General features: G+C 42.3%; 1 protein-coding gene across 2 annotated transcripts in view; it reads left to right on the top strand.

Annotated features, from left to right (window-relative positions):
• LOC126412375 (semaphorin-2A-like) overlaps positions 1–18,671 on the top strand; it is a 1,156,194-nt gene that overhangs the window by 1,014,716 nt on the left and 122,807 nt on the right. For both annotated transcript variants that reach the window (XM_050081946.1, XM_050081945.1), the window contains 2 exons: positions 3,175–3,411; positions 18,460–18,633. In XM_050081946.1, the coding sequence (XP_049937903.1) occupies positions 3,175–3,411; positions 18,460–18,633 (411 nt within the window). The remainder of the gene's footprint in view (positions 1–3,174; positions 3,412–18,459; positions 18,634–18,671) is intronic.

Here is an 18,671-nt window from a genome sequence, read left to right as displayed (position 1 = left end):
TGAGACACTCGAATGGCAGGAAATGGTATACAGATTTTCTGGTAATGAGTAGGGCCCGGACTTTAATTACCTAAAAAACAGTGAAATATGCATGCATTTATGACCTAAAACTTACATAAATATGACCTTAAAAATAAAATGACTTAATAGAAGTTTATTTAAAGCATTCTTGTTTGTTTATTCAATTTTTTATTCACCATAAAGTAATACAAAATTCACTTCTCAAAATATTGTAAGTATAGTTCTTTCTTTCTGTAGGGTTTGTGGCTAACTTGCACCTATTTTTTGAATGTGTGAATGTTTCATTTTCTATACACAAAGTACAGTGAAAAGATCATCTACCAAAACAGTAAAACAATGTTTTTATTTCTACATAGTATTTAAAACGTTTCACATTATTTAATACTGTCTGTCGATCTTCAGTATCTGCAAAGTTGCACTGGATGGCAAGGTGCATTTTCGGGTTTTCCATTGTCAAAGATCTATGGTTGTCGCTGAGGATAGTTTCGTACCTGGAAAAGCTGCTCTCCACTTTACAAGACGTCACTGGAGCGTATTTGAAGGCAGCCAGGTCACAGGAGGTCAGCTTTGTTTCAGTATCTTCAAATGTTGCAGCATTCCCTGAAAGACTGTCACTAATTTTGCACAGTGTAGAATATCCAGGATGAGAACACTTTGCAATTTGGTTTTCACTTTGTCAGCCACATGACCACAAGCTCGACCCAACTCACTCTGCACAATACTCAGGGCCTCACATAGCTGAGTGCCGACAGCTTCCAGTCGTTTGATGGCTTTTGACATCACTGAAAAATTGGCGTTGATGTATGCCAAGTTTCGAGATAATGTATCTGTAAAAACTTCTTTGACAATTTTATAGCATTTGACTCATCGCTATCAAGCTCACAGAAGATTGTTTTTATTTGGGTGTAGTAATACTCAGCAGCATTAAGCCAAGAACCCCATCGTGTAAGAACAGGTTTAGGTGGGAGGGGCGTTGAGGGTGCTTCTTCCTTGAATTTCTGCACCCGTAGCGGAGCCTTCACATAGATTTTCTTACCACAGGAAATGAATTTGTCCACGCCAGGGTAATTTGATCACACCTCTTCGGCAACTCTGTGCAACGCATGTGCAAGGCAAGTGGCGTACTCTATACTGGAGTAGAGAATCTGAAGCCCTTTGGCTGCTTCAGCCATATATGAAGCACCATGTGTTACAAGCAGCAAAACGTTTTCTCTTTTTACACCATTCGGCCACAGTAGCTTCAGAGAGTTGTCAAACAAAACAGCAATCGTTGAATTGTTTACTCTATCGGGAGTTTCACACGTTAGTAGGAACATATCTCCAGGGCCATCAACTTTTAGAACACCAACAACAACATTTGCAGTATATCGCCCACTAATATCCGTAGTTTCATCTATCGACAGCCAGATCTTTTGCTCAGCAATAGTAATTCGTATTTTGTCGAGCCCATCATTATAGCATACAGATAAATAGTTCTTTCTCAGTGTAGATTAATCTGGAAATGGATGTGTTGTGTACTTCTCCAAGAACCGCCTGAAGTGTGGATTCTTCAGCTTTTCCAATGGGATGTTGCAGGACACCATCATCTCACACAAATCCTTGCAGAATGATTGCACGGTTGACGATTGACCTGTCTGTTCAAATAACAGCGTTTGCCTGCTGTTATTTTCAGCACTTCGTTTCACACAGCTGCTGTGTTTAGAGGTATTACAGTGTTGTTGCACATTAAAGCGCTTTTCTGCACTAACTTTAACTTCACACAGTTTACAAAATAATACTTTCCCATCAGTACTAAAGAAATTCTCTCCAAATTCTCGAACATATCCTCGCAACTTCACGTTATCGGAGCACTTTGCTTTAGGCATGTTGAACAAGGCAAAGGCTGTATTCAAACTGGTTCCTGGCTACACCTGCGCGACTGCGATGATTATTACGGCAGAAGCCGCCTTTCTTGAATGACGGCGTATTGTCTACTCTGCGCAACAATGTTTGATGTTCGCGAAACGACTGTTGTGGTACACAGATTTTCTGCTACAGTCCTGAGAAATAAAGCTGTGTACTAATTTATCAGTTTATCTTTCATAATAGCACGTTAAATATTGTCTCGTGAGCAACATATTCATTTTCTTATTCGTGTTTCCCGCAAGATACGAGAAAACGGTATACGCAGTTTTGGCAAAAGTTGACGGAAATATGACCTATTATATTAATAGTTAGCCGCAGTATGACCTATTATTAAAATATGACTTTATATGCACAATCAAAATACATCTTTCGACACTAAAATGCCGAAATTTGTGTCTAAATTGTTCTAAAATTCACCATATAGTTCCAGAGAAAAATATGACTTGTCGTTAAAATCCGCTGCGCAGGATTAGCCGAGTGGTCTGAGGCGCTGGCGCTGCGGTCATGGTCTGTGCGGCTGGTCCCGGAGTAGTTTCGAATCCTCCCTCGGGCATGGGTGTGTGAAGGTATCATTTCTGAGAACGCATACTGTTACAGCGTGATTACCTGTAAATACCACATTAATGCAATAAATGCTCAAAATGATGTCCGTCAGCCTCAATGCATTTGGTAATACGTGTAACGACATTCCTCTCAACAGCGAGTAGTTCGCCTTCCGCAATGTTCTCACATGCATTGTCCTTAGGATAATTTAGGTTAAGTAGTGTGTAAGTTTAGGGACTGATGACTTTAGCTGTTAAGTCCCATAAGATTTCACACACATTTGAACATTAAAATCCTGGCCCTAGTAATGAGAGAACTTCTTTGTGTATTGCATTTTTGCCGCGATAAAGTGAAGTAAGTAACACGACCTGAATACTGGTATCACACGTGCTGAGATGACCAGTACAAGTTCCGGACGCGCTGAAATTCGCTATTACTCCGTGGTCGCCTTTCAGCTGGCCAGCGCCTGGCGAATCGGCTCTGCACCGACAGCTGCGAGCGGCCGTGTCACGCCCCCTCTATTGTCTGGCGCTCCAAGCGCTCGGGAGTGCTCGCCACGTCACAGACCGTTCATCAAGTTGTCACGATGTGATTTTTATTATAGTGACGCAGATGTTACGGGAACTGATGTGGAACGCCCAAGAGAACTCATTGTCCTGCTCCGCGTGTTCCGTACTGAAACCTCGCTGTCTTTTATTTTTGCAGAGGCCGTATACCGCACTCCGGACGACCCGAGCCGCTTCCACGCCGTCTTCACGACGTCCAGCACGGGCCTGATCGGATCGGCCATCTGCTCGTACACGCTGCAGGACCTGCAGCAGGCGTTCCGCGGCCGCTTCAAGGAGCAGGCGACCAGCAGCTCCGCCTGGCTGCCCGTTCTCTCCAGCAGGGTGCCGGAGCCGCGGCCCGGAGAGTGCGTCAACGACACCCAGACCCTGCCCGGTGAGTCACCGCACTGAATCAATCTCCTGCTTACAGCAGCTTCTCTTTATACGGGCTTTCCTGTGCATGTATCTACTTGTGTCCTCTAGTAATGAATCCCGAGTCGCCTCCGCTCCCCTTATACAGGGTGGTCCATTGATAGTGACCGGGCCAAATATCTCACGAAATAAGCGTCAAACGAAAAAACTACAAAGAACGAAAATCGTCTGGCTTGAAGGGGGGAACCAGATGGCGCTATGGTTGGCCCGCTAGATGGCGCTGCCGTAGGTCAAACGGATATCAACTGAGTTTTTTTTATAATAGTAACCCCCATTTTTTATTACATATTCGTGTAGTATGTAAAGAAATATGAATGTTTTATTTGGACAACTTTTCTCGCTTTGTGATAGATGGCGCTGTAATAGTCACTAACATATGGCTCCCAATTTTAGACGAACAGTTGGTAACAGGTAGATTTTTTAAATTAAAATACAGACCATAGGTACGTTTGAACATTTTATTTCGGTTCTTCCAATGTGGTACATGTACCTTTGTGAACTTATCATTTCTGAAAACGCATGCTGTTACAGCGTGATTACCTGTAAATACCACATAATGCAATAAATGCTCAAAATGATGTCCGTCAATCTCAATACATTTGGCAATACGTCTAACGACGTTCCTCTCAACAGCGAGTAGTTCGCCTTGTGTAATGTTCGCACATGCACTGAAAATGCACTGACGCATGTTGTCAGGCGTTGTCGGTGGATCACGATACCAAATAATCTTCAACTTTCCCCACAGAAAGAAATCCGGGGACGTCAGATCCGGTGAACCAATCTACCTGTCATGAAATATGCTATTCAGTACCGCTTCAACCGCACGCGAGCTATGTGCCGGACATCCATCATGTTGGGAGTACATCGCCATTCTGTCATGCACTGAAACATCTTGTAGTAACGTCAGTAGAACATTACGTAGGAAATCAGCATACATCCCACCATTTAGATTGCCATCGATAAAATTGGGGCCAATTATCCTTCCTTCCATAATGCCGCATCGTACGTTAACCCGCCAAGGTCATTGATATTCCATTTGTCGCAGTCATCGTGAATTTTCTGTTGCCCAATAATGCATATTATGCCGGTTTACGTTACCGCTGCTGGTGAATGACGCTTCGTAGCTAAATAGAACGCGTGCAAAAAATCTGTCATCGTCCCGTAATTTCTCTTGTGCCCTGTGGCAGAGCTGTACACGACGTTCAAAGTCGTCGCCATGCAATTCCTGGTGCATAGAAATATGGTACGGGTGCAATCGATGTTGATGTAGCATTCGCAACACCGACGTTTTTGAGATTCCCGATTCCCGCGCAATTTGTCTGCTACTGATGAGCGGATTAGCCGCGACAGCAGCTAAAACACCTACTTGGGCATCATCATTTGTTGCAGGTCGTGGCTGACGTTTCATATGTGGCAGAACACTTCCTGTTTCCTTAAATAACGTAACTATCCAGCGAACGGTCCGGACACCTGAATGACGTCGTCCAGGATACCGAGCAGCATACATACCACACGCCCGTTGGGCATTTTGATCACAATAGCCATACATCAACACGATATCGACCTTTTCCGCAATTGGTAAACGGTCCATTTTAAGACGGGTAATGTATGACGAAGCAAATACCGACCGCACTGGCGGAATGTTACGTGATACCACGTACTTATGCGTTTGTGACTACTACAGCGCCATCTATCACAAAGCGAAAAAAGAGCTCCAACTAAAACATTCATATTTGTTTACGTACTACACGAATATGTAATAAAAATGAGGGTTCCTATTTAAATAAACGCAGTTGATATCCGTTTGATCTACGGCAGCGCCATCTAGCGGCCCAACCTTAGCGCCCTCTGGTTTCCCTCTACAAGCTAGACGAGTTTCGTTCTTTGTAGTTTTTTCGTTTGATGCTTATTTCGTGAGATATTTGTCCCGGTCTCTATCAAAGGACCACCCTCTATTTTTTCCTCACTGCGTCATGTGCCCGTAACGCCAGAAAACGGCATTCAATGTGACCATGGGGCAGTGTTTACAAATAATGTTCTGACTTGTCAGCGTATGTAGATTGACAAAACAAAGGCATTGTTTCCTTGCATTTGTGTGACATCGAACGTCATGCAACACTTAAGAAAATACAGAGCCATTATATGTTATATGCGATGGGAAAATAACCATTTTTTCTCCTCCAGAAACTAACCAATTCACCTTTTATTATAACCTATCAAGGTACGTGACTGCTTAAATCACAACAATTTTGGAAACATAACCTGATGTTTTCTCCAACTAGTGATGTGCTTGACAAATTGTTAACATCATATTCTAATGAAATGAATCTTGCGAAAGCGATGTTGGAAAATACACTGATAGCTGCTAAGGGTATGGTTTGTGTTACCATATTCAGACTAATCAGTAGGCTACATTATGTTACCATAGTTTTGTGGTCTGATGATCGTATTGCAGATCGATACCTGTAACGTAGTCAGCAGTAGTTTTCAGACGTGAGCTCCATAAAATGTGACACGCTTCGTAATGTAGTTCAGTTTACTGATGATATGAATATTGTGATGAATCTCAATGGACATGCAGGAAAAGAGTTATTGACAAGTTTCCTGCTGTTTAGCATCTCGTGTCGTTGCACGTCTTGGAGAGAAACAAAGCAGTATATTAACATCATCTGCACTCAAAAATTTCCCTTGGGATTGATTATTTTGATGGACCGTTTTTTTTTTATATAAAAAAGACAACGAACTATTGCGAGTAGGACTCGCGCTCTGAGGATTCTGTACAGTTTTAATTATGCATACACACCGCGCAAAACATTTAAAGGATCACTTTTTCAAAACCCCGTATTTCTCTTCCACTGCCACTCATAAGTTTGAAATTCGGCTCAAAGGCGCCCACAAGCTTCCCCCCAAGTGCTGCAAAAGAGCAGCCGTGCGACGTCACCCTCGGGCTCTGCGACAGTTCATACAGCGCGAAAAAAATGCCAGAGCTCAGTTCGCGTGAGGTGTAAGCTGGATTAATGATGTCACATCGTCATCGAATGCCACTGTGATTCTACCCAACGGCACCGTGGACGTGTCACAGAATGGGAAGTTCGTCACACCTGCTCTTATCCACATTTCGCCCCTTTGTCTTACACCTTTGCGATGGAGGTGAGAACCGTGACGCCCAGCGACGAAGTTACGCGGTTATCTGTTGGTAGCGGAGGAAAACATTTTAGACGCAGTGGCTCTCAGAATCAACAAGAAAGGGCCATAGGGGGCACCATCAAAGGCGTCAAAGACAGCATCCCTGCCCTCGGGTGTTTGATTCCCACACAACACATTTCGCAGCCAAAAGCGACAGGTCGCGATGCCACGATCTTCCTCTCTGACACTGCTGACACCCTCAGACGATTCAGCCCTACTCTAATGGTATCGTGGGCCACCCACCCCAGCGAACGTGAACGCACCTCTTTGGAGCACAGTGGGAGCGCAGCCTTTGCTGTGATGTATGGCCTGGAACCACTTTGTTTTTTTTTGTCATCAGTCTACTGACTGGTTTGCCGCCACGAATTCCTTTCCTGTGCTAACCTCTTCATCTCAGAGTAGCACTTGCAACCTACGTCCTCAATTATTTGCTTGACGTATTCCAATCTCTGTCTTCCTCTACAGTTTTTGCCCTCTACAGCTCCCTCTAGTACCCTGGAAGTCATTCCCTCATGTCTTAGCAGATGTCCTATCAACCTGTCCCTTCTCCTTATCAGTGTTTTCCATATATTCCTTTCCTCTCCGATTCTGCGTAGAACCTCCTCATTCCTTACATTATCAGTCCACCTAGTTTTCAACATTTGTCTATAGCACCACATCTCAAATGCTTCGATTCTCTTCCGTTCCGGTTTTCCCACAGTCCATGTTTCACTACCATACAATGCTGTACTCCAGACGTACATCCTCAGAAATTTCTTCCTCAAATTAAGGCCGGTATTTGATATTAGTAGACTTCTCTTGGCCAGAAATGCCTTTTTTGCCATAGCGAGTCTGCTTTTTATGTCCTCTTTGCTCCGTCCGTCATTGGTTATTTTACTGTCTAGGTAGCAGAATTCCTTAACTTCAATGACTTCGTGACCATCAATCCTGATGTTAAGTTTCTCGCTGTTCTCATTTCTACTACTTCTCATTACCTTCGTCTTTCTCCGATTTACTCTGAAACCATACTGTGTACTCATTAGACTGGAACCACTAGGGAACGTTTAAAACTATCCGACGAAATTTGAAAGTGATCCAAGGAAGCATAGGATGGTTACTGTCTTTCAGCCCTCCTGTCTCGCGCCCTCCTGTGGCGTCATCATTGAGGGATCCGACTTTGGCACATGCGTTAATAAAACGACAAAATGTCCCATTAAGACCACTCAGCTTGGCTACACCTTCACTACTACCCACTCACCTATGTTGAGGACCTTAAAAATGTACTTGTTCAGACAGAACCTATGGCGAGGGTCGTTGGCGCCTGCAGGCAATCTACGCTACCGCTCTTGCACCTACTACTGGGGCATCCAGAATCGGATGGGTGTCGAAGGGGTTGCCATCTGCACTCGCCTACAACTTCGTCACAAGCTATTTATGTTCAGATACGTTTCAAAATGCTCAACAAAGGCAGGTGGTGGCACTGAGAAGAGAGGGTTGTCGAACTGGGCGGTCTTAGAAGGAACTTTTGCCGTTTTATTCACACATGTGTCAATATCATACCCTTCTGTGATCCCGTCACAGGAGGGAGCGAAGCAGGACTGACAGAGCATAAGCAGCCGCTTTCGGCCAGGTTCAGATTTCGTGAAATGGCTTTGGTACGGACTCCGAAGACAGAGGATGGGAAAACCTTTGGGCAGGTTGGACTTGAGTTTCTGGCCCTTGAGTGGTAAGTCACTGAGCTTATAATTTATTAAACAACCTGTTAAACCACAACAAGGACAATTTCGACATTGATACTTCTACAGTATTTTAACAAAAGGTGCTGCATGATACACTGCAAGATACAAGTTAAACCACAGTGAAAGAAATAGTTATTTGTTTTATGCCATCAGACAATAAACAATTCTGCACGGAGAATTATTTCAGTCTGCCACCTTGTGACAAGCACAACCAGTCTTACTACAACTTCAATAAATATCCTTTAGTTATTAATAAATGATGCTCCTCTCATGATCAGTTAAATCAAATAAAAATTTGAAATGTAATTATTGTTGTTATATAGCAAGAAATAACTAGAGCTACTTTGATATACCGGGTGATCAAAAAGTCAGTATAAATTTGAAAACTTAATAAACCACGGAATAATGTAGATAGAGAGGTAAAAATTGACACACATGCTTGGAATGACATGGGGTTTTATTAGGGGAAAAAACAAAGAATTGCTAGACGCGTGAAAGATCTCTTGCGCGCGCCGTTTGGTGATGATCGTGTGCTCAGCCGCCACTTTCGTCATGTTTGGCCTCCCAGGTCCCCAGACGTCAGTCCGTGCAATTATTGGCTTTGGGGTTACCTGAAGTCGCAAGTGTATCGTGATCGACCGACATCTCTAGGGATGGTGAAAGACAACATCCGACGCCAATGCCTCACCATAACTCCGGACATGCTTTACAGTGCTGTTCAAAACATTATTCCTCGACTACAGCTATTGTTGAGTAATGATGGTGGACATATTGAGCATTTCCTGTAAGTACATCATCTTTCCTTTGTCTTACTTTGTTACGTTAATTATTGCTATTCTGATCAGATGAAGCGCCATGTGTCGGAAATTTTTTGAACGTTTGTATTTTTTTGGTGCTAATAAAACCCCATGTCATTCCAAGTATCTGTGTCAATTTGTACCCCCTATCTACATTATTCCGTGATTTATTCAGTTTTCAAATTTATTCTGACTTTTTGATCACCCGGTAGAACTACGCTAGACTTTTTAGTTTAAGATATTTTTTTTACGAAAAAGAAAAATGTTATTGCACTTAATTAAACAGAGAATATATTACAAGACAAACACACACCCATACCCACACTCCAACTGTCAGTTCTGTTGACCTAGGATTTAAAGAAGGCAATTTACACAAATATCAGTTGTCAACACACAGTCAAAGGCAACATGCTGAATCAGGTATTCAGGACACATTCTTACATATCAGCTAACGGCATTTGACAAGAAAACCAACCAGTTTTAACGATTAAACCTTCAAGACACAACTGAGGCAGATTCTGCATTCAGATTCAATTTAAAGAGAAATGCACAAAATTTTTAACTTTTACCGTCAGATAAACAACAAGCAGGCAAGCAAGGAAAGGCAATAAATCTAAATTGTCAGGACGCGATATTAATGACCGCTATGCACATTCAAAGCAATCTTACGACTTGCATTGCTAAGCAGCACAGTAATTGATTTTAAACAGGGAAACACTATTACTTGAATAGCAATTCTCGTATTCGATCCGGACACCTGTTTTGGTCCACCAAGACTGACAGTACTCACTGCCATGTACTACAAAATGGCGACACCATAGGCATACACAAACACACCACATTTAAATGACAGCTGACAAGGTTCTAAAACAGCAAAAAACACATGGTGCTAACGTATTTAACAAATCGCTTAGCAGCTCGCACTTTGGCACTGTGGTCTCGTAATCCCGTTAAATGAACAAGTTCCAAGTATAGCTTTCGGCCGTGCCTCAGCAATTCTTTAATTCACAAACGTATGTCAGCAAACACCGCTCTAATCTCGAGTATGCCATTCGCACTACTAATGACGAACTCGACGCTTCAACAAACAGCCGTGGCAAACTCAACCGCTCCTCACTATTAATATTAAACAGGATAGAGCGAGCTCACCAGAGGTATGTTAGTATAGAAGTCCGGCCAAACGTAGCGTACGGTGTGGCTATACAGTTCCAGTGCACCAGGCTGGCAAAATCCCCTTTCGCACACCGCGTGATCCGAACTTCTCGCAGCATCGAGTTTTCCACAGCAGAAGCCCACAACGACGCCGGCAGCCGCCACTCGTGTTACACGCTATGGGCTTTTCTCCACTCTAGCCGTCCCATTTGAGTAGTCTGTAGTTCACAAGACTTTGTGCAAACATGACATCATTTTGTAGCTACATGCACTTAGCGAAGACCACAGGAACTGCTATCGACACACATTAACATTAGATGATGGGTGCTTGGGAAACACCATATTGGGTTCTGTAATTTCGTATCGTAACTTGCGTGTTATGAAAGGACGCCGTTTCAAGGCAGTGACACATTTAAGATTTATAAAAACATGTCATTCTTGGTAAGATTTGTTATACGAGGGTGAGTCAAATGAAAACCTTAAATTTGTAATAACAAATCGAAATTTCGCGCCGTTATCCTGTAAGTTGGTAAGCGTACTACAAACAACGTGCAGAATGGCCTGTAGGTGGCAGCAAAGTGCAGATGCACACATACCGTCGCAGTATCAGTATAAAGACGGCCGCCCCACTTGCGACTTGCACCAGGAAAGAACAGCGTTCTGTTATTCGGTTTTTGCGCAGTGAAGGTGTGAAACCTATTGAAATTCATCGAAGAACGAAGGTTCAGTACGGTGATGCATGTTTGTCACAGCAGCAAGTCTTCGAATGGAGTAGGAAGTTCGCAAATCGTGTGACTTCAGTGGAAGATGCTCCTCGTCCAGGTCTGGCACGAGTTGTGATTCCACAGAACATTGCAGAAGTTGAAGCCACAGTGAAGGAAAACCGCCGAGTGACACTGAATGACATTGCAGCATGTTTACAGATTAGTCATGGGTCAGCACACCACATTGTGCATGATGTGCTCCAGTTTCAGAAAGTGTCTGCAAGATGGGTGCCACGGCAGCTGACTTCTTAAATAAGAGAACGACGTGTTGATGCTTGTGAAGAACTTCTTCGGCGCTTTGAACGAGAAGGTGATGCGTTCCTTGCAAGAATCGTTACTGGGGACGAAACCTGGGTTCACTTACACCATCCGGAAACGAAGAGAGCGAGCAAGGAATCGCGCCATTCCTCATCACCAAAACCAAAGAAGTTTCGAACAGAACCATCAGCAGGGAAGGTTATGCTGACTCTCTTTTAGGACGAAAGAGGCGTCATTTTGGACCATTACATGCCTAGAGGGACCACTTTCACCAGTGCATGATACACAGATCTCCTAAAAAATCATCTGCAATCTGCAATCAAATCAAAGCGACGTGGATTGCTGTTAGCAGGTGTCCTATCGCAGCCTGACAATGCAAAGACCCACACTGCCCGTACAACAGTTGCAACAATCACAAACCTGCATTTGGAGTGTCTTCCTCATCCACCATACTCAGCAGACCTTGCCCCAAGTGATTTCCATATGTTTGGACCACTCAAAGACGCAATGGGAGGAAGGAAGTTCCGTTCTGATGAAAAGGTACGCAACGCGGTGCATGAGTGGTTGCGATGGCTACCGAAATAATTTTTTTCTAAAGGAATTTATGCACTTTGTAAGCGCTGGAGGACTTGCATTGAGCGTACCACTTTTGCACAATAAATAATATTTAAAAAAATTTTTAAGGTTTTCATTTGACTCACCCTCGTACTTAAAAATCACATGATGACTTATTGGCTGTTGATGCGTTCGTGCGGTATTAGTTACAGTACAAAGGGAGGAATTCCTCTAGTTCACCGTTGTATGGTGGTAATAATGTAGTGTACAAATGAAGGTGGTTCGTGCCCTGCCATATCCGATTTTTTTCCTTCGCTTTTCTAAAAGGTATGGGGTTCGTTATTAAGCTAAAAGAAGTATATTCTTTCTGCATTATTCGATGCTGTGTACAGAGTGTGCGCACTCTCTCTCTCACAGGTGTGAGTTGACATTGTCAATAATTTACAAATTAAGCATGAAACACGCAAATGCAAAGAAATGTGTTGATTCATTCAGGATAAAAAGCACAGAAAATACTAATACATCTGCAACAACATTAAAAGGTAACTTAGTCATCTACGAAGTGTATAAAAGACAATTCACGAGCTAGGTCTTCCAGGACCCATCTTCTCCAAGCTAACATCTGCAATCAAAGTACATCTTTGACAAACAAAATTACGCTTTTATTCATTTCATTACAAGAGATTTTACAAATATCGACTCGTTCTGGAGGAATCCTCAACGTGTTGGCGTTTTGAAAAAGCGTTTATTCATTCGATGTAAGATAAGCGAGCTGCTCCTTTAATTAGTAGCTGCAGGATTAGCAGCCCACCCTTTCTAATTACAGACCAACTGCTGAAACTAGTTCTCAGAATTTCTGAAAAGAAGCTTATTTTGTTGAGACACGTTAATGAACACTGTTGAAAGTATCCTTTATTGGATTCAACGCTGGCTGGTTTCAGCATTTTTTTTTTATTTCTTGTAAATCAATGAGTCGCTTCACTTTCCGGAAAGATGAAGCCATATTAGAAAAAGTAGTACAACACTTATCGGTAAGTTTCGGAGTGAGTTCTTGCTAAGACTTTAATTTCTTCCTTATCCACAGCCGACCCATTTATAAACGACGTAGCTTCGAGGTTAGCGAATCCTGCACTGAAGAAAGAGCGTAATATCCTGTTCTTTCTATTTGAGAAGAATGTTATCGTTTATAACGTCATGTTCGCCTTGTATGTGGTTACCCAGACGATCGCGGAAGATGACAGACAACTCTTTCATATTCGATACGGCGTGTAACATCAAAATATCGTCATGTGTGCATGAAGTCTTGTGTAACAGGGTACCTGTCGCATTACCGCCTTGCTCGTCGCTATTTGAAACTGGGGGTGCAAAAAACCGACCGGTTACAACCGATACAAGTATTTTAGTTCTGAATAACTGGTACTTTTAGTTCATTTTTTGTCTCTGTTATAGCAAGTACTTTCATTTTTTATAAATAACTGGGTGAAAAAACTGGTATATGAATTTGCGATAGCAGTAGTGCTAAAATTTTTGAACTTTAAATTAATAATTTTTGTAAAGTAATATTTTTTCGCGAACTTTACATGACCTTAAAATACTGGATTATTATAGAAAATGGGAAACGCTATTAGTGCTATTTTAGTAACAACGCCGACAGTTAGTAACGAGCAACAAACACGCGACTAAAGAATCGGCACAGCAGCGCTGAGGCAGTAGTGCACATGCGGTCGTGTGGCGTGCAGAAACATTGCGTATTTTAATTCGTCTCGACGATGCTGTAAATATGATTTCTGGAAATCTGTAAATTACAGGAGGTCTTGTTATTCCACTAGTGAAAATGCATTAAGAATTCACATTTGTAAACAAGGTGAATCCACGTCGTATGACAAAAGCTTCTACGCAACCTTAAAGACACAAATGCAAAAGTATTACAGAGCTCTCTGCTGTACTGTCTTATGCTATCATATCCATGGTTTAAAAATATGTACACAAACCTTCTCATTGCAAGCAAAGCCGTTACAAATTGGAGGTAAATAAATACTTGAACAAAATCGGTAACATTCAACTTTGCTGAAGCGCGGAGGTCAGAACAACCCCCTTTGGTCATCGCCGTTACAATCAGGAAGCAGGCAAGAGTGTCCTCGCAGAGCCTGAAGTTTGTTTCCGAGCGAAACGGGATCACTACTTTCAGCATATTTCACTATTCAGAATCAGTGAGCCTTACATATTTATTTATTTATTTATTTTACCAGAATAGAAGGTGTATGCCATATTTGTCATTTCAACCTCAAAAATGTTTATCATTGGTAGGAAATTCTGTGGCTTGCTGAAGGTTTAGTACTATATTCAAATGATATTGTCCCTGATGAAGGAAGTCGATTTACAGGTCAAGGCATTACAGAATAGCTATTTACAAAATGACGGACAATAAATATTGGCCAGTGAATTTATTCATTACTGAAATTTTTTAAATGTTCTGTTTAGAAATTCTATGTAAATCGTTCATTTGAATTTTTTGAAAGAGCATTTTTAGTTTTGTAATAAAAAATCAACTGTATTCGAATTTCTGTGAAAAAGCAAATATATTTGAGTACAAACCGGTTTTTCCGTTAGAAATGATTAAAGACGAGAAAGCCATAAATTTTACACCAAATCTTATTACTTGTCTGCCATTTCACTGAAATAATAAAAGGAAAAGGAAATTAAGGAAACAGTGACAAATTAAAAATGTAACAGCTGATTCACTGTTTATAATAAAAACAGAAAGTAGCCGATCTGCTGTCTGTGGCCACATAGTATGCCTTTATCTACTTGTAGCCCTTGAGAAACAGACAACACAAGACGAAAAATAGAGTTGTTCAACCTCAGCTTTCATCCTTTAGTATTGACTATTCCTAATGCCCCAATAATTCTGTGATCCTCGATTACAACAGAAGTTCTCAGCAGAGGTTCAAAAAATTAGAAGCAATAGGGGAATGCTGGTGAATTTTTGTAGTATTCAACCCTTCACTATTCAACCCTTCGTTACTTTTCGAGAAAAGCAGTGAACAGTACACAGACTAATTTTTCTTTTATTTACATATTTTATTTGACATTTTAGTACGGGTATCTTGAAATGTATAATGCTAATTTCTGAAAGAGTATTAGAATTTTTCATTGTCTGTTTGATGTCTACATTATTTTACTAACGGAAATACTAGCAACAAAACCGAAAATCGGTTATTTTGAACGGTTTTATCAGTCAGGTTAAAGTGGTGACGAAGAAAAGACGATACAATCGGATACCTGCTGTTTCAGCGATAACAGTCATCTTTATTTAAAATTGCTCAAGTCAGGCGTGGCGGGCGCTCAGAGCGCCACACGAATCGCAACAGCGATTGTAACTACAGCAGAATCAGTATGGTAGTATGTTCTGAACGGGTCCTAATGGTTCCACCCTGTATACCAGAGGAAAAATTACAGTCACACTGCATTCCAAATAGGAGCGATCACGCTCAATGGGTTTCCTTGCGCACGATGTCCTTAGAGAAGGGTTGAACCGTTCGGTGGTGATGATGGGCGGAGGGGGGGGGGGGGAGGGGAATGAGGGGAGGGGGCTGTCAACAGTATCAAAGGTTGTCAAGAACGCCGATCAGTTGGCTATCACATTGCGAACTGTCGTTTACGACCGCGAAATGTGTGTAAATGATCGCCCCAAGGAAAGGGGTGGTTTCACTAACGCACCTCAGGCCATCCCCTGAGGTGTTTTCGTGTCTGAAATTTTTTGCTCAGCCACCTACAAGAAAATCGCGTGATTTCAGCGCTGGGCCGTGCGGTGCTCACCTCCGTCGCAGAGGTGTCAAAACAAGGGCTGAATGTGGGTAAAAAGGGGGCGTGACGACCTTCCCATAGTGTGACACGCCCACGGTGCCGTTGGTCAGAAGTTTGTGCCAATCGACACTTTGCTGTTTGAAGCACCGCCGAGTCCGATGGCTACGTCGCAGGGCGTTTTTTTTTTCCATTACAAAAGGAAGGTTGTAGGCACCTTTGAGCCGAATTTCAAGGTTATGCGTGACAACGGGAGACAACTACGCAGCTTCGAGAAAGTTACCCTTTAATTGTGTTGCGCAGTGCAGTTCATTCATCTATATATTTGGACGAGTGAGTCTGTGAGTATCAAAATACGTGACATAAATGGTCGTATCTTTTGACTGCCTTGACTTGGAAGCTTAATTTTCTTACACCGCCATGGGACCGTAGGCCCTATTATTTCTGAAAAATTTCAGCTTGATACCTCTATCCATTCCTGAGGAAAACGGTCTTAACAGTCGGACAGACAGACGGAACACAAAGTTATCCCCATATAATGTAAAAGGTACATACTTATGTCTGTTAAAAACAATTTTCTTTTTGCAGTTATATCAACTCATTCGTGAATGGTCCGCATGTTGCGTTAATTGAAAATTAATTTCATAACCTCTAAATAGCATCATACTTCCTCAGTGCGTTGCTCGTTCAAGCTTTTATATCTACGAGGGTCACTGCAAAAGAAATGCACACTATTTTTATAAAAATACAGTTATCATTCTGCATGTATGAAAGTTATACAGTGTGTAGACACATCCTTCCTGCTTGTTTTCAAACTTAGTTCAACCTGTTCTCGTGAGTGGCGCCGTCACAGCATGTCTTCAAGATGGCTGCTACACTTGACGTTCGTCAGAAGCAACGTGCTGTCATAGAATTCCTGTGCTGTGAAAACGAGACAGTGGGAAACATCCACAGGGGGTTGAAAAAGGTGTATGGAGATGCTGCGGTCGATCGCAGTACAGTTAGTCGGTGGGCAAGCAGGTTACGTGATGAAAGCAGGCACGGCAATATTGAGGATTGTCCTCCCAGTGGCAGGCCTCGTACTGCACACACTCCAGGCAATGTGCAGAGATTTAACGAATTGGTGACAGTGAACGAATTGTCACGCTACGTTGGGGTAGGGGAAGGAAGTGTTTGCAGAATACTGAAAGTATTGGCGTTAAAAAAGGTTTGTGCCAGGTGGGTTCCCAGGATGTTGACACTGGCTCACAAGGAAACAAGAAAACGTGTGCAACGAATTTCTGGAACAGTACGAGTGTGGTGGAAACGAATTTCTTGGGAGAATTGTGACAGGCGATGAAACATGGCTCCATCATTTTTCACAAGAGACGAAGAGGCAATCAATGGAGTGGCATCATGCAAATCCACCCAAGAAAAATAAATTCAAAACCACACCTTTTGTTGGAAAAGTTATGGCTGCGGTGTTTTTAGATTGCTCGTGGACATCATGCCAAGTGGAACCACCATAAATTCTGACGCATATGTGACGAGACTGAAGAAACTTCACCCGTGTTCGACCACATCGGCAAAAGCAGGATGTTTTGCTGTTGCCCGACAATGCTCGGCCACATGTCAGTCAAAAAACCATGGAAGCGATCACAAAATTCGGATGGACAACACTGTAACACACGCCTTACAGTCCTGACCTGGCTTCATGTGACTTTCATCTCTTTGCGAAACTGACTCTCTTCGTGGAACAAGGTTTGAAGATGATGACTCCCTTGTGCACGCTGCCAAACAGTGGCTCTAACAGGTTGGTCCAGAATTTTATTGTGCGGGTATACAGGCGCTGGTTCTAAGATGGCGTACGTCAGTTGAGAGGGATGTGGAGAAATGAAAATATTGTTCCTAAAGGATGTATCTACACACTGTAAAACTTTCAAACATGTAGAATAACAGATGGATTTAAAAAAACAGTGTAAATTTCTTTTGGAGTGACCCTCATATTTTATCGTTGTATGATAATGTTACTACCTTTGAATATGACATCATCCATTGTCGTGTCCTACAGTTCCAACTTCTTTCTTCAATTTCTAGATAACATTTTTTGTGATTTTTCGATGTATTGTTCATGTTATAGTAATATTAGATGAGGCTCTTCCTGTTTTCAAATTCTTCACGTAAACGTGTTTCCTCACATTTGTGCCAGCACCAGTGAGACCATATTTCTCTTGCGCATTTAACAATAAAAACTGTGTGTATCCACACGGACTCTGCTTCTCGCCTAGCTAAGTGTGGTAACCATTAAATGTACCGTTGTTTTTGAGACGACGATCTAGAATGTAGCCGATATACCGATTGTGGTGCAAGTAATCTTTAATATTTTGTACAGGAGTTGCCCCACAGCTTGTAAATATTAAAAAAATCATATTTACGAACCTCCGAGAGCTATTGAGGAAATAAATTAACTCCTTTTTAGGATTGTCAGAATTTAGTATACACAGATGAATGGAATTTATGATGACAATATACACCCAGTAACTAAATGTATCAGTGAGTTTTATTGTTGACTGTGGAATACCTTTGACCGCTGACTGTGGTGACATAGGATGATTTTCATTTTATTTGATGCTGAAGTGAGAACGTTGCCTTACAAGATGTTGTGAAGGATATTATTACTGTACGTAGTGATGAGCCGATGATGGATGCCGGTATTTAGTAAAGATTTGTTTCCTCAGCATTTATTTGTGATCCTGAAATAATTGACTTTTTAATTATTTTGCTCGTTTTCGCGCAGACACGGTGCTCAACTTCATCCGATCGCACCCGCTGATGGACTCTGCCGTGGGCCATGAGTACGGCAAGCCGGTGTTCTACAAGCGGGACGAGGTGTTCACCACGGTCGTTGTGGACCGCCTGAAGGCTGAGTTGGCACCTGCCGGCGTCTACAGCGTCTTCTACGCAGGCACCAGTGAGTACACAGCTGTCCGCTGCGCCGCTAGGGGTACT

This window comes from Schistocerca serialis, chromosome 7, assembly GCF_023864345.2.
Source record: "Schistocerca serialis cubense isolate TAMUIC-IGC-003099 chromosome 7, iqSchSeri2.2, whole genome shotgun sequence".
NCBI classification, from domain to species: domain Eukaryota; kingdom Metazoa; phylum Arthropoda; class Insecta; order Orthoptera; family Acrididae; genus Schistocerca; species Schistocerca serialis.
This window is presented reverse-complemented; position numbering and strand designations above follow the sequence as displayed.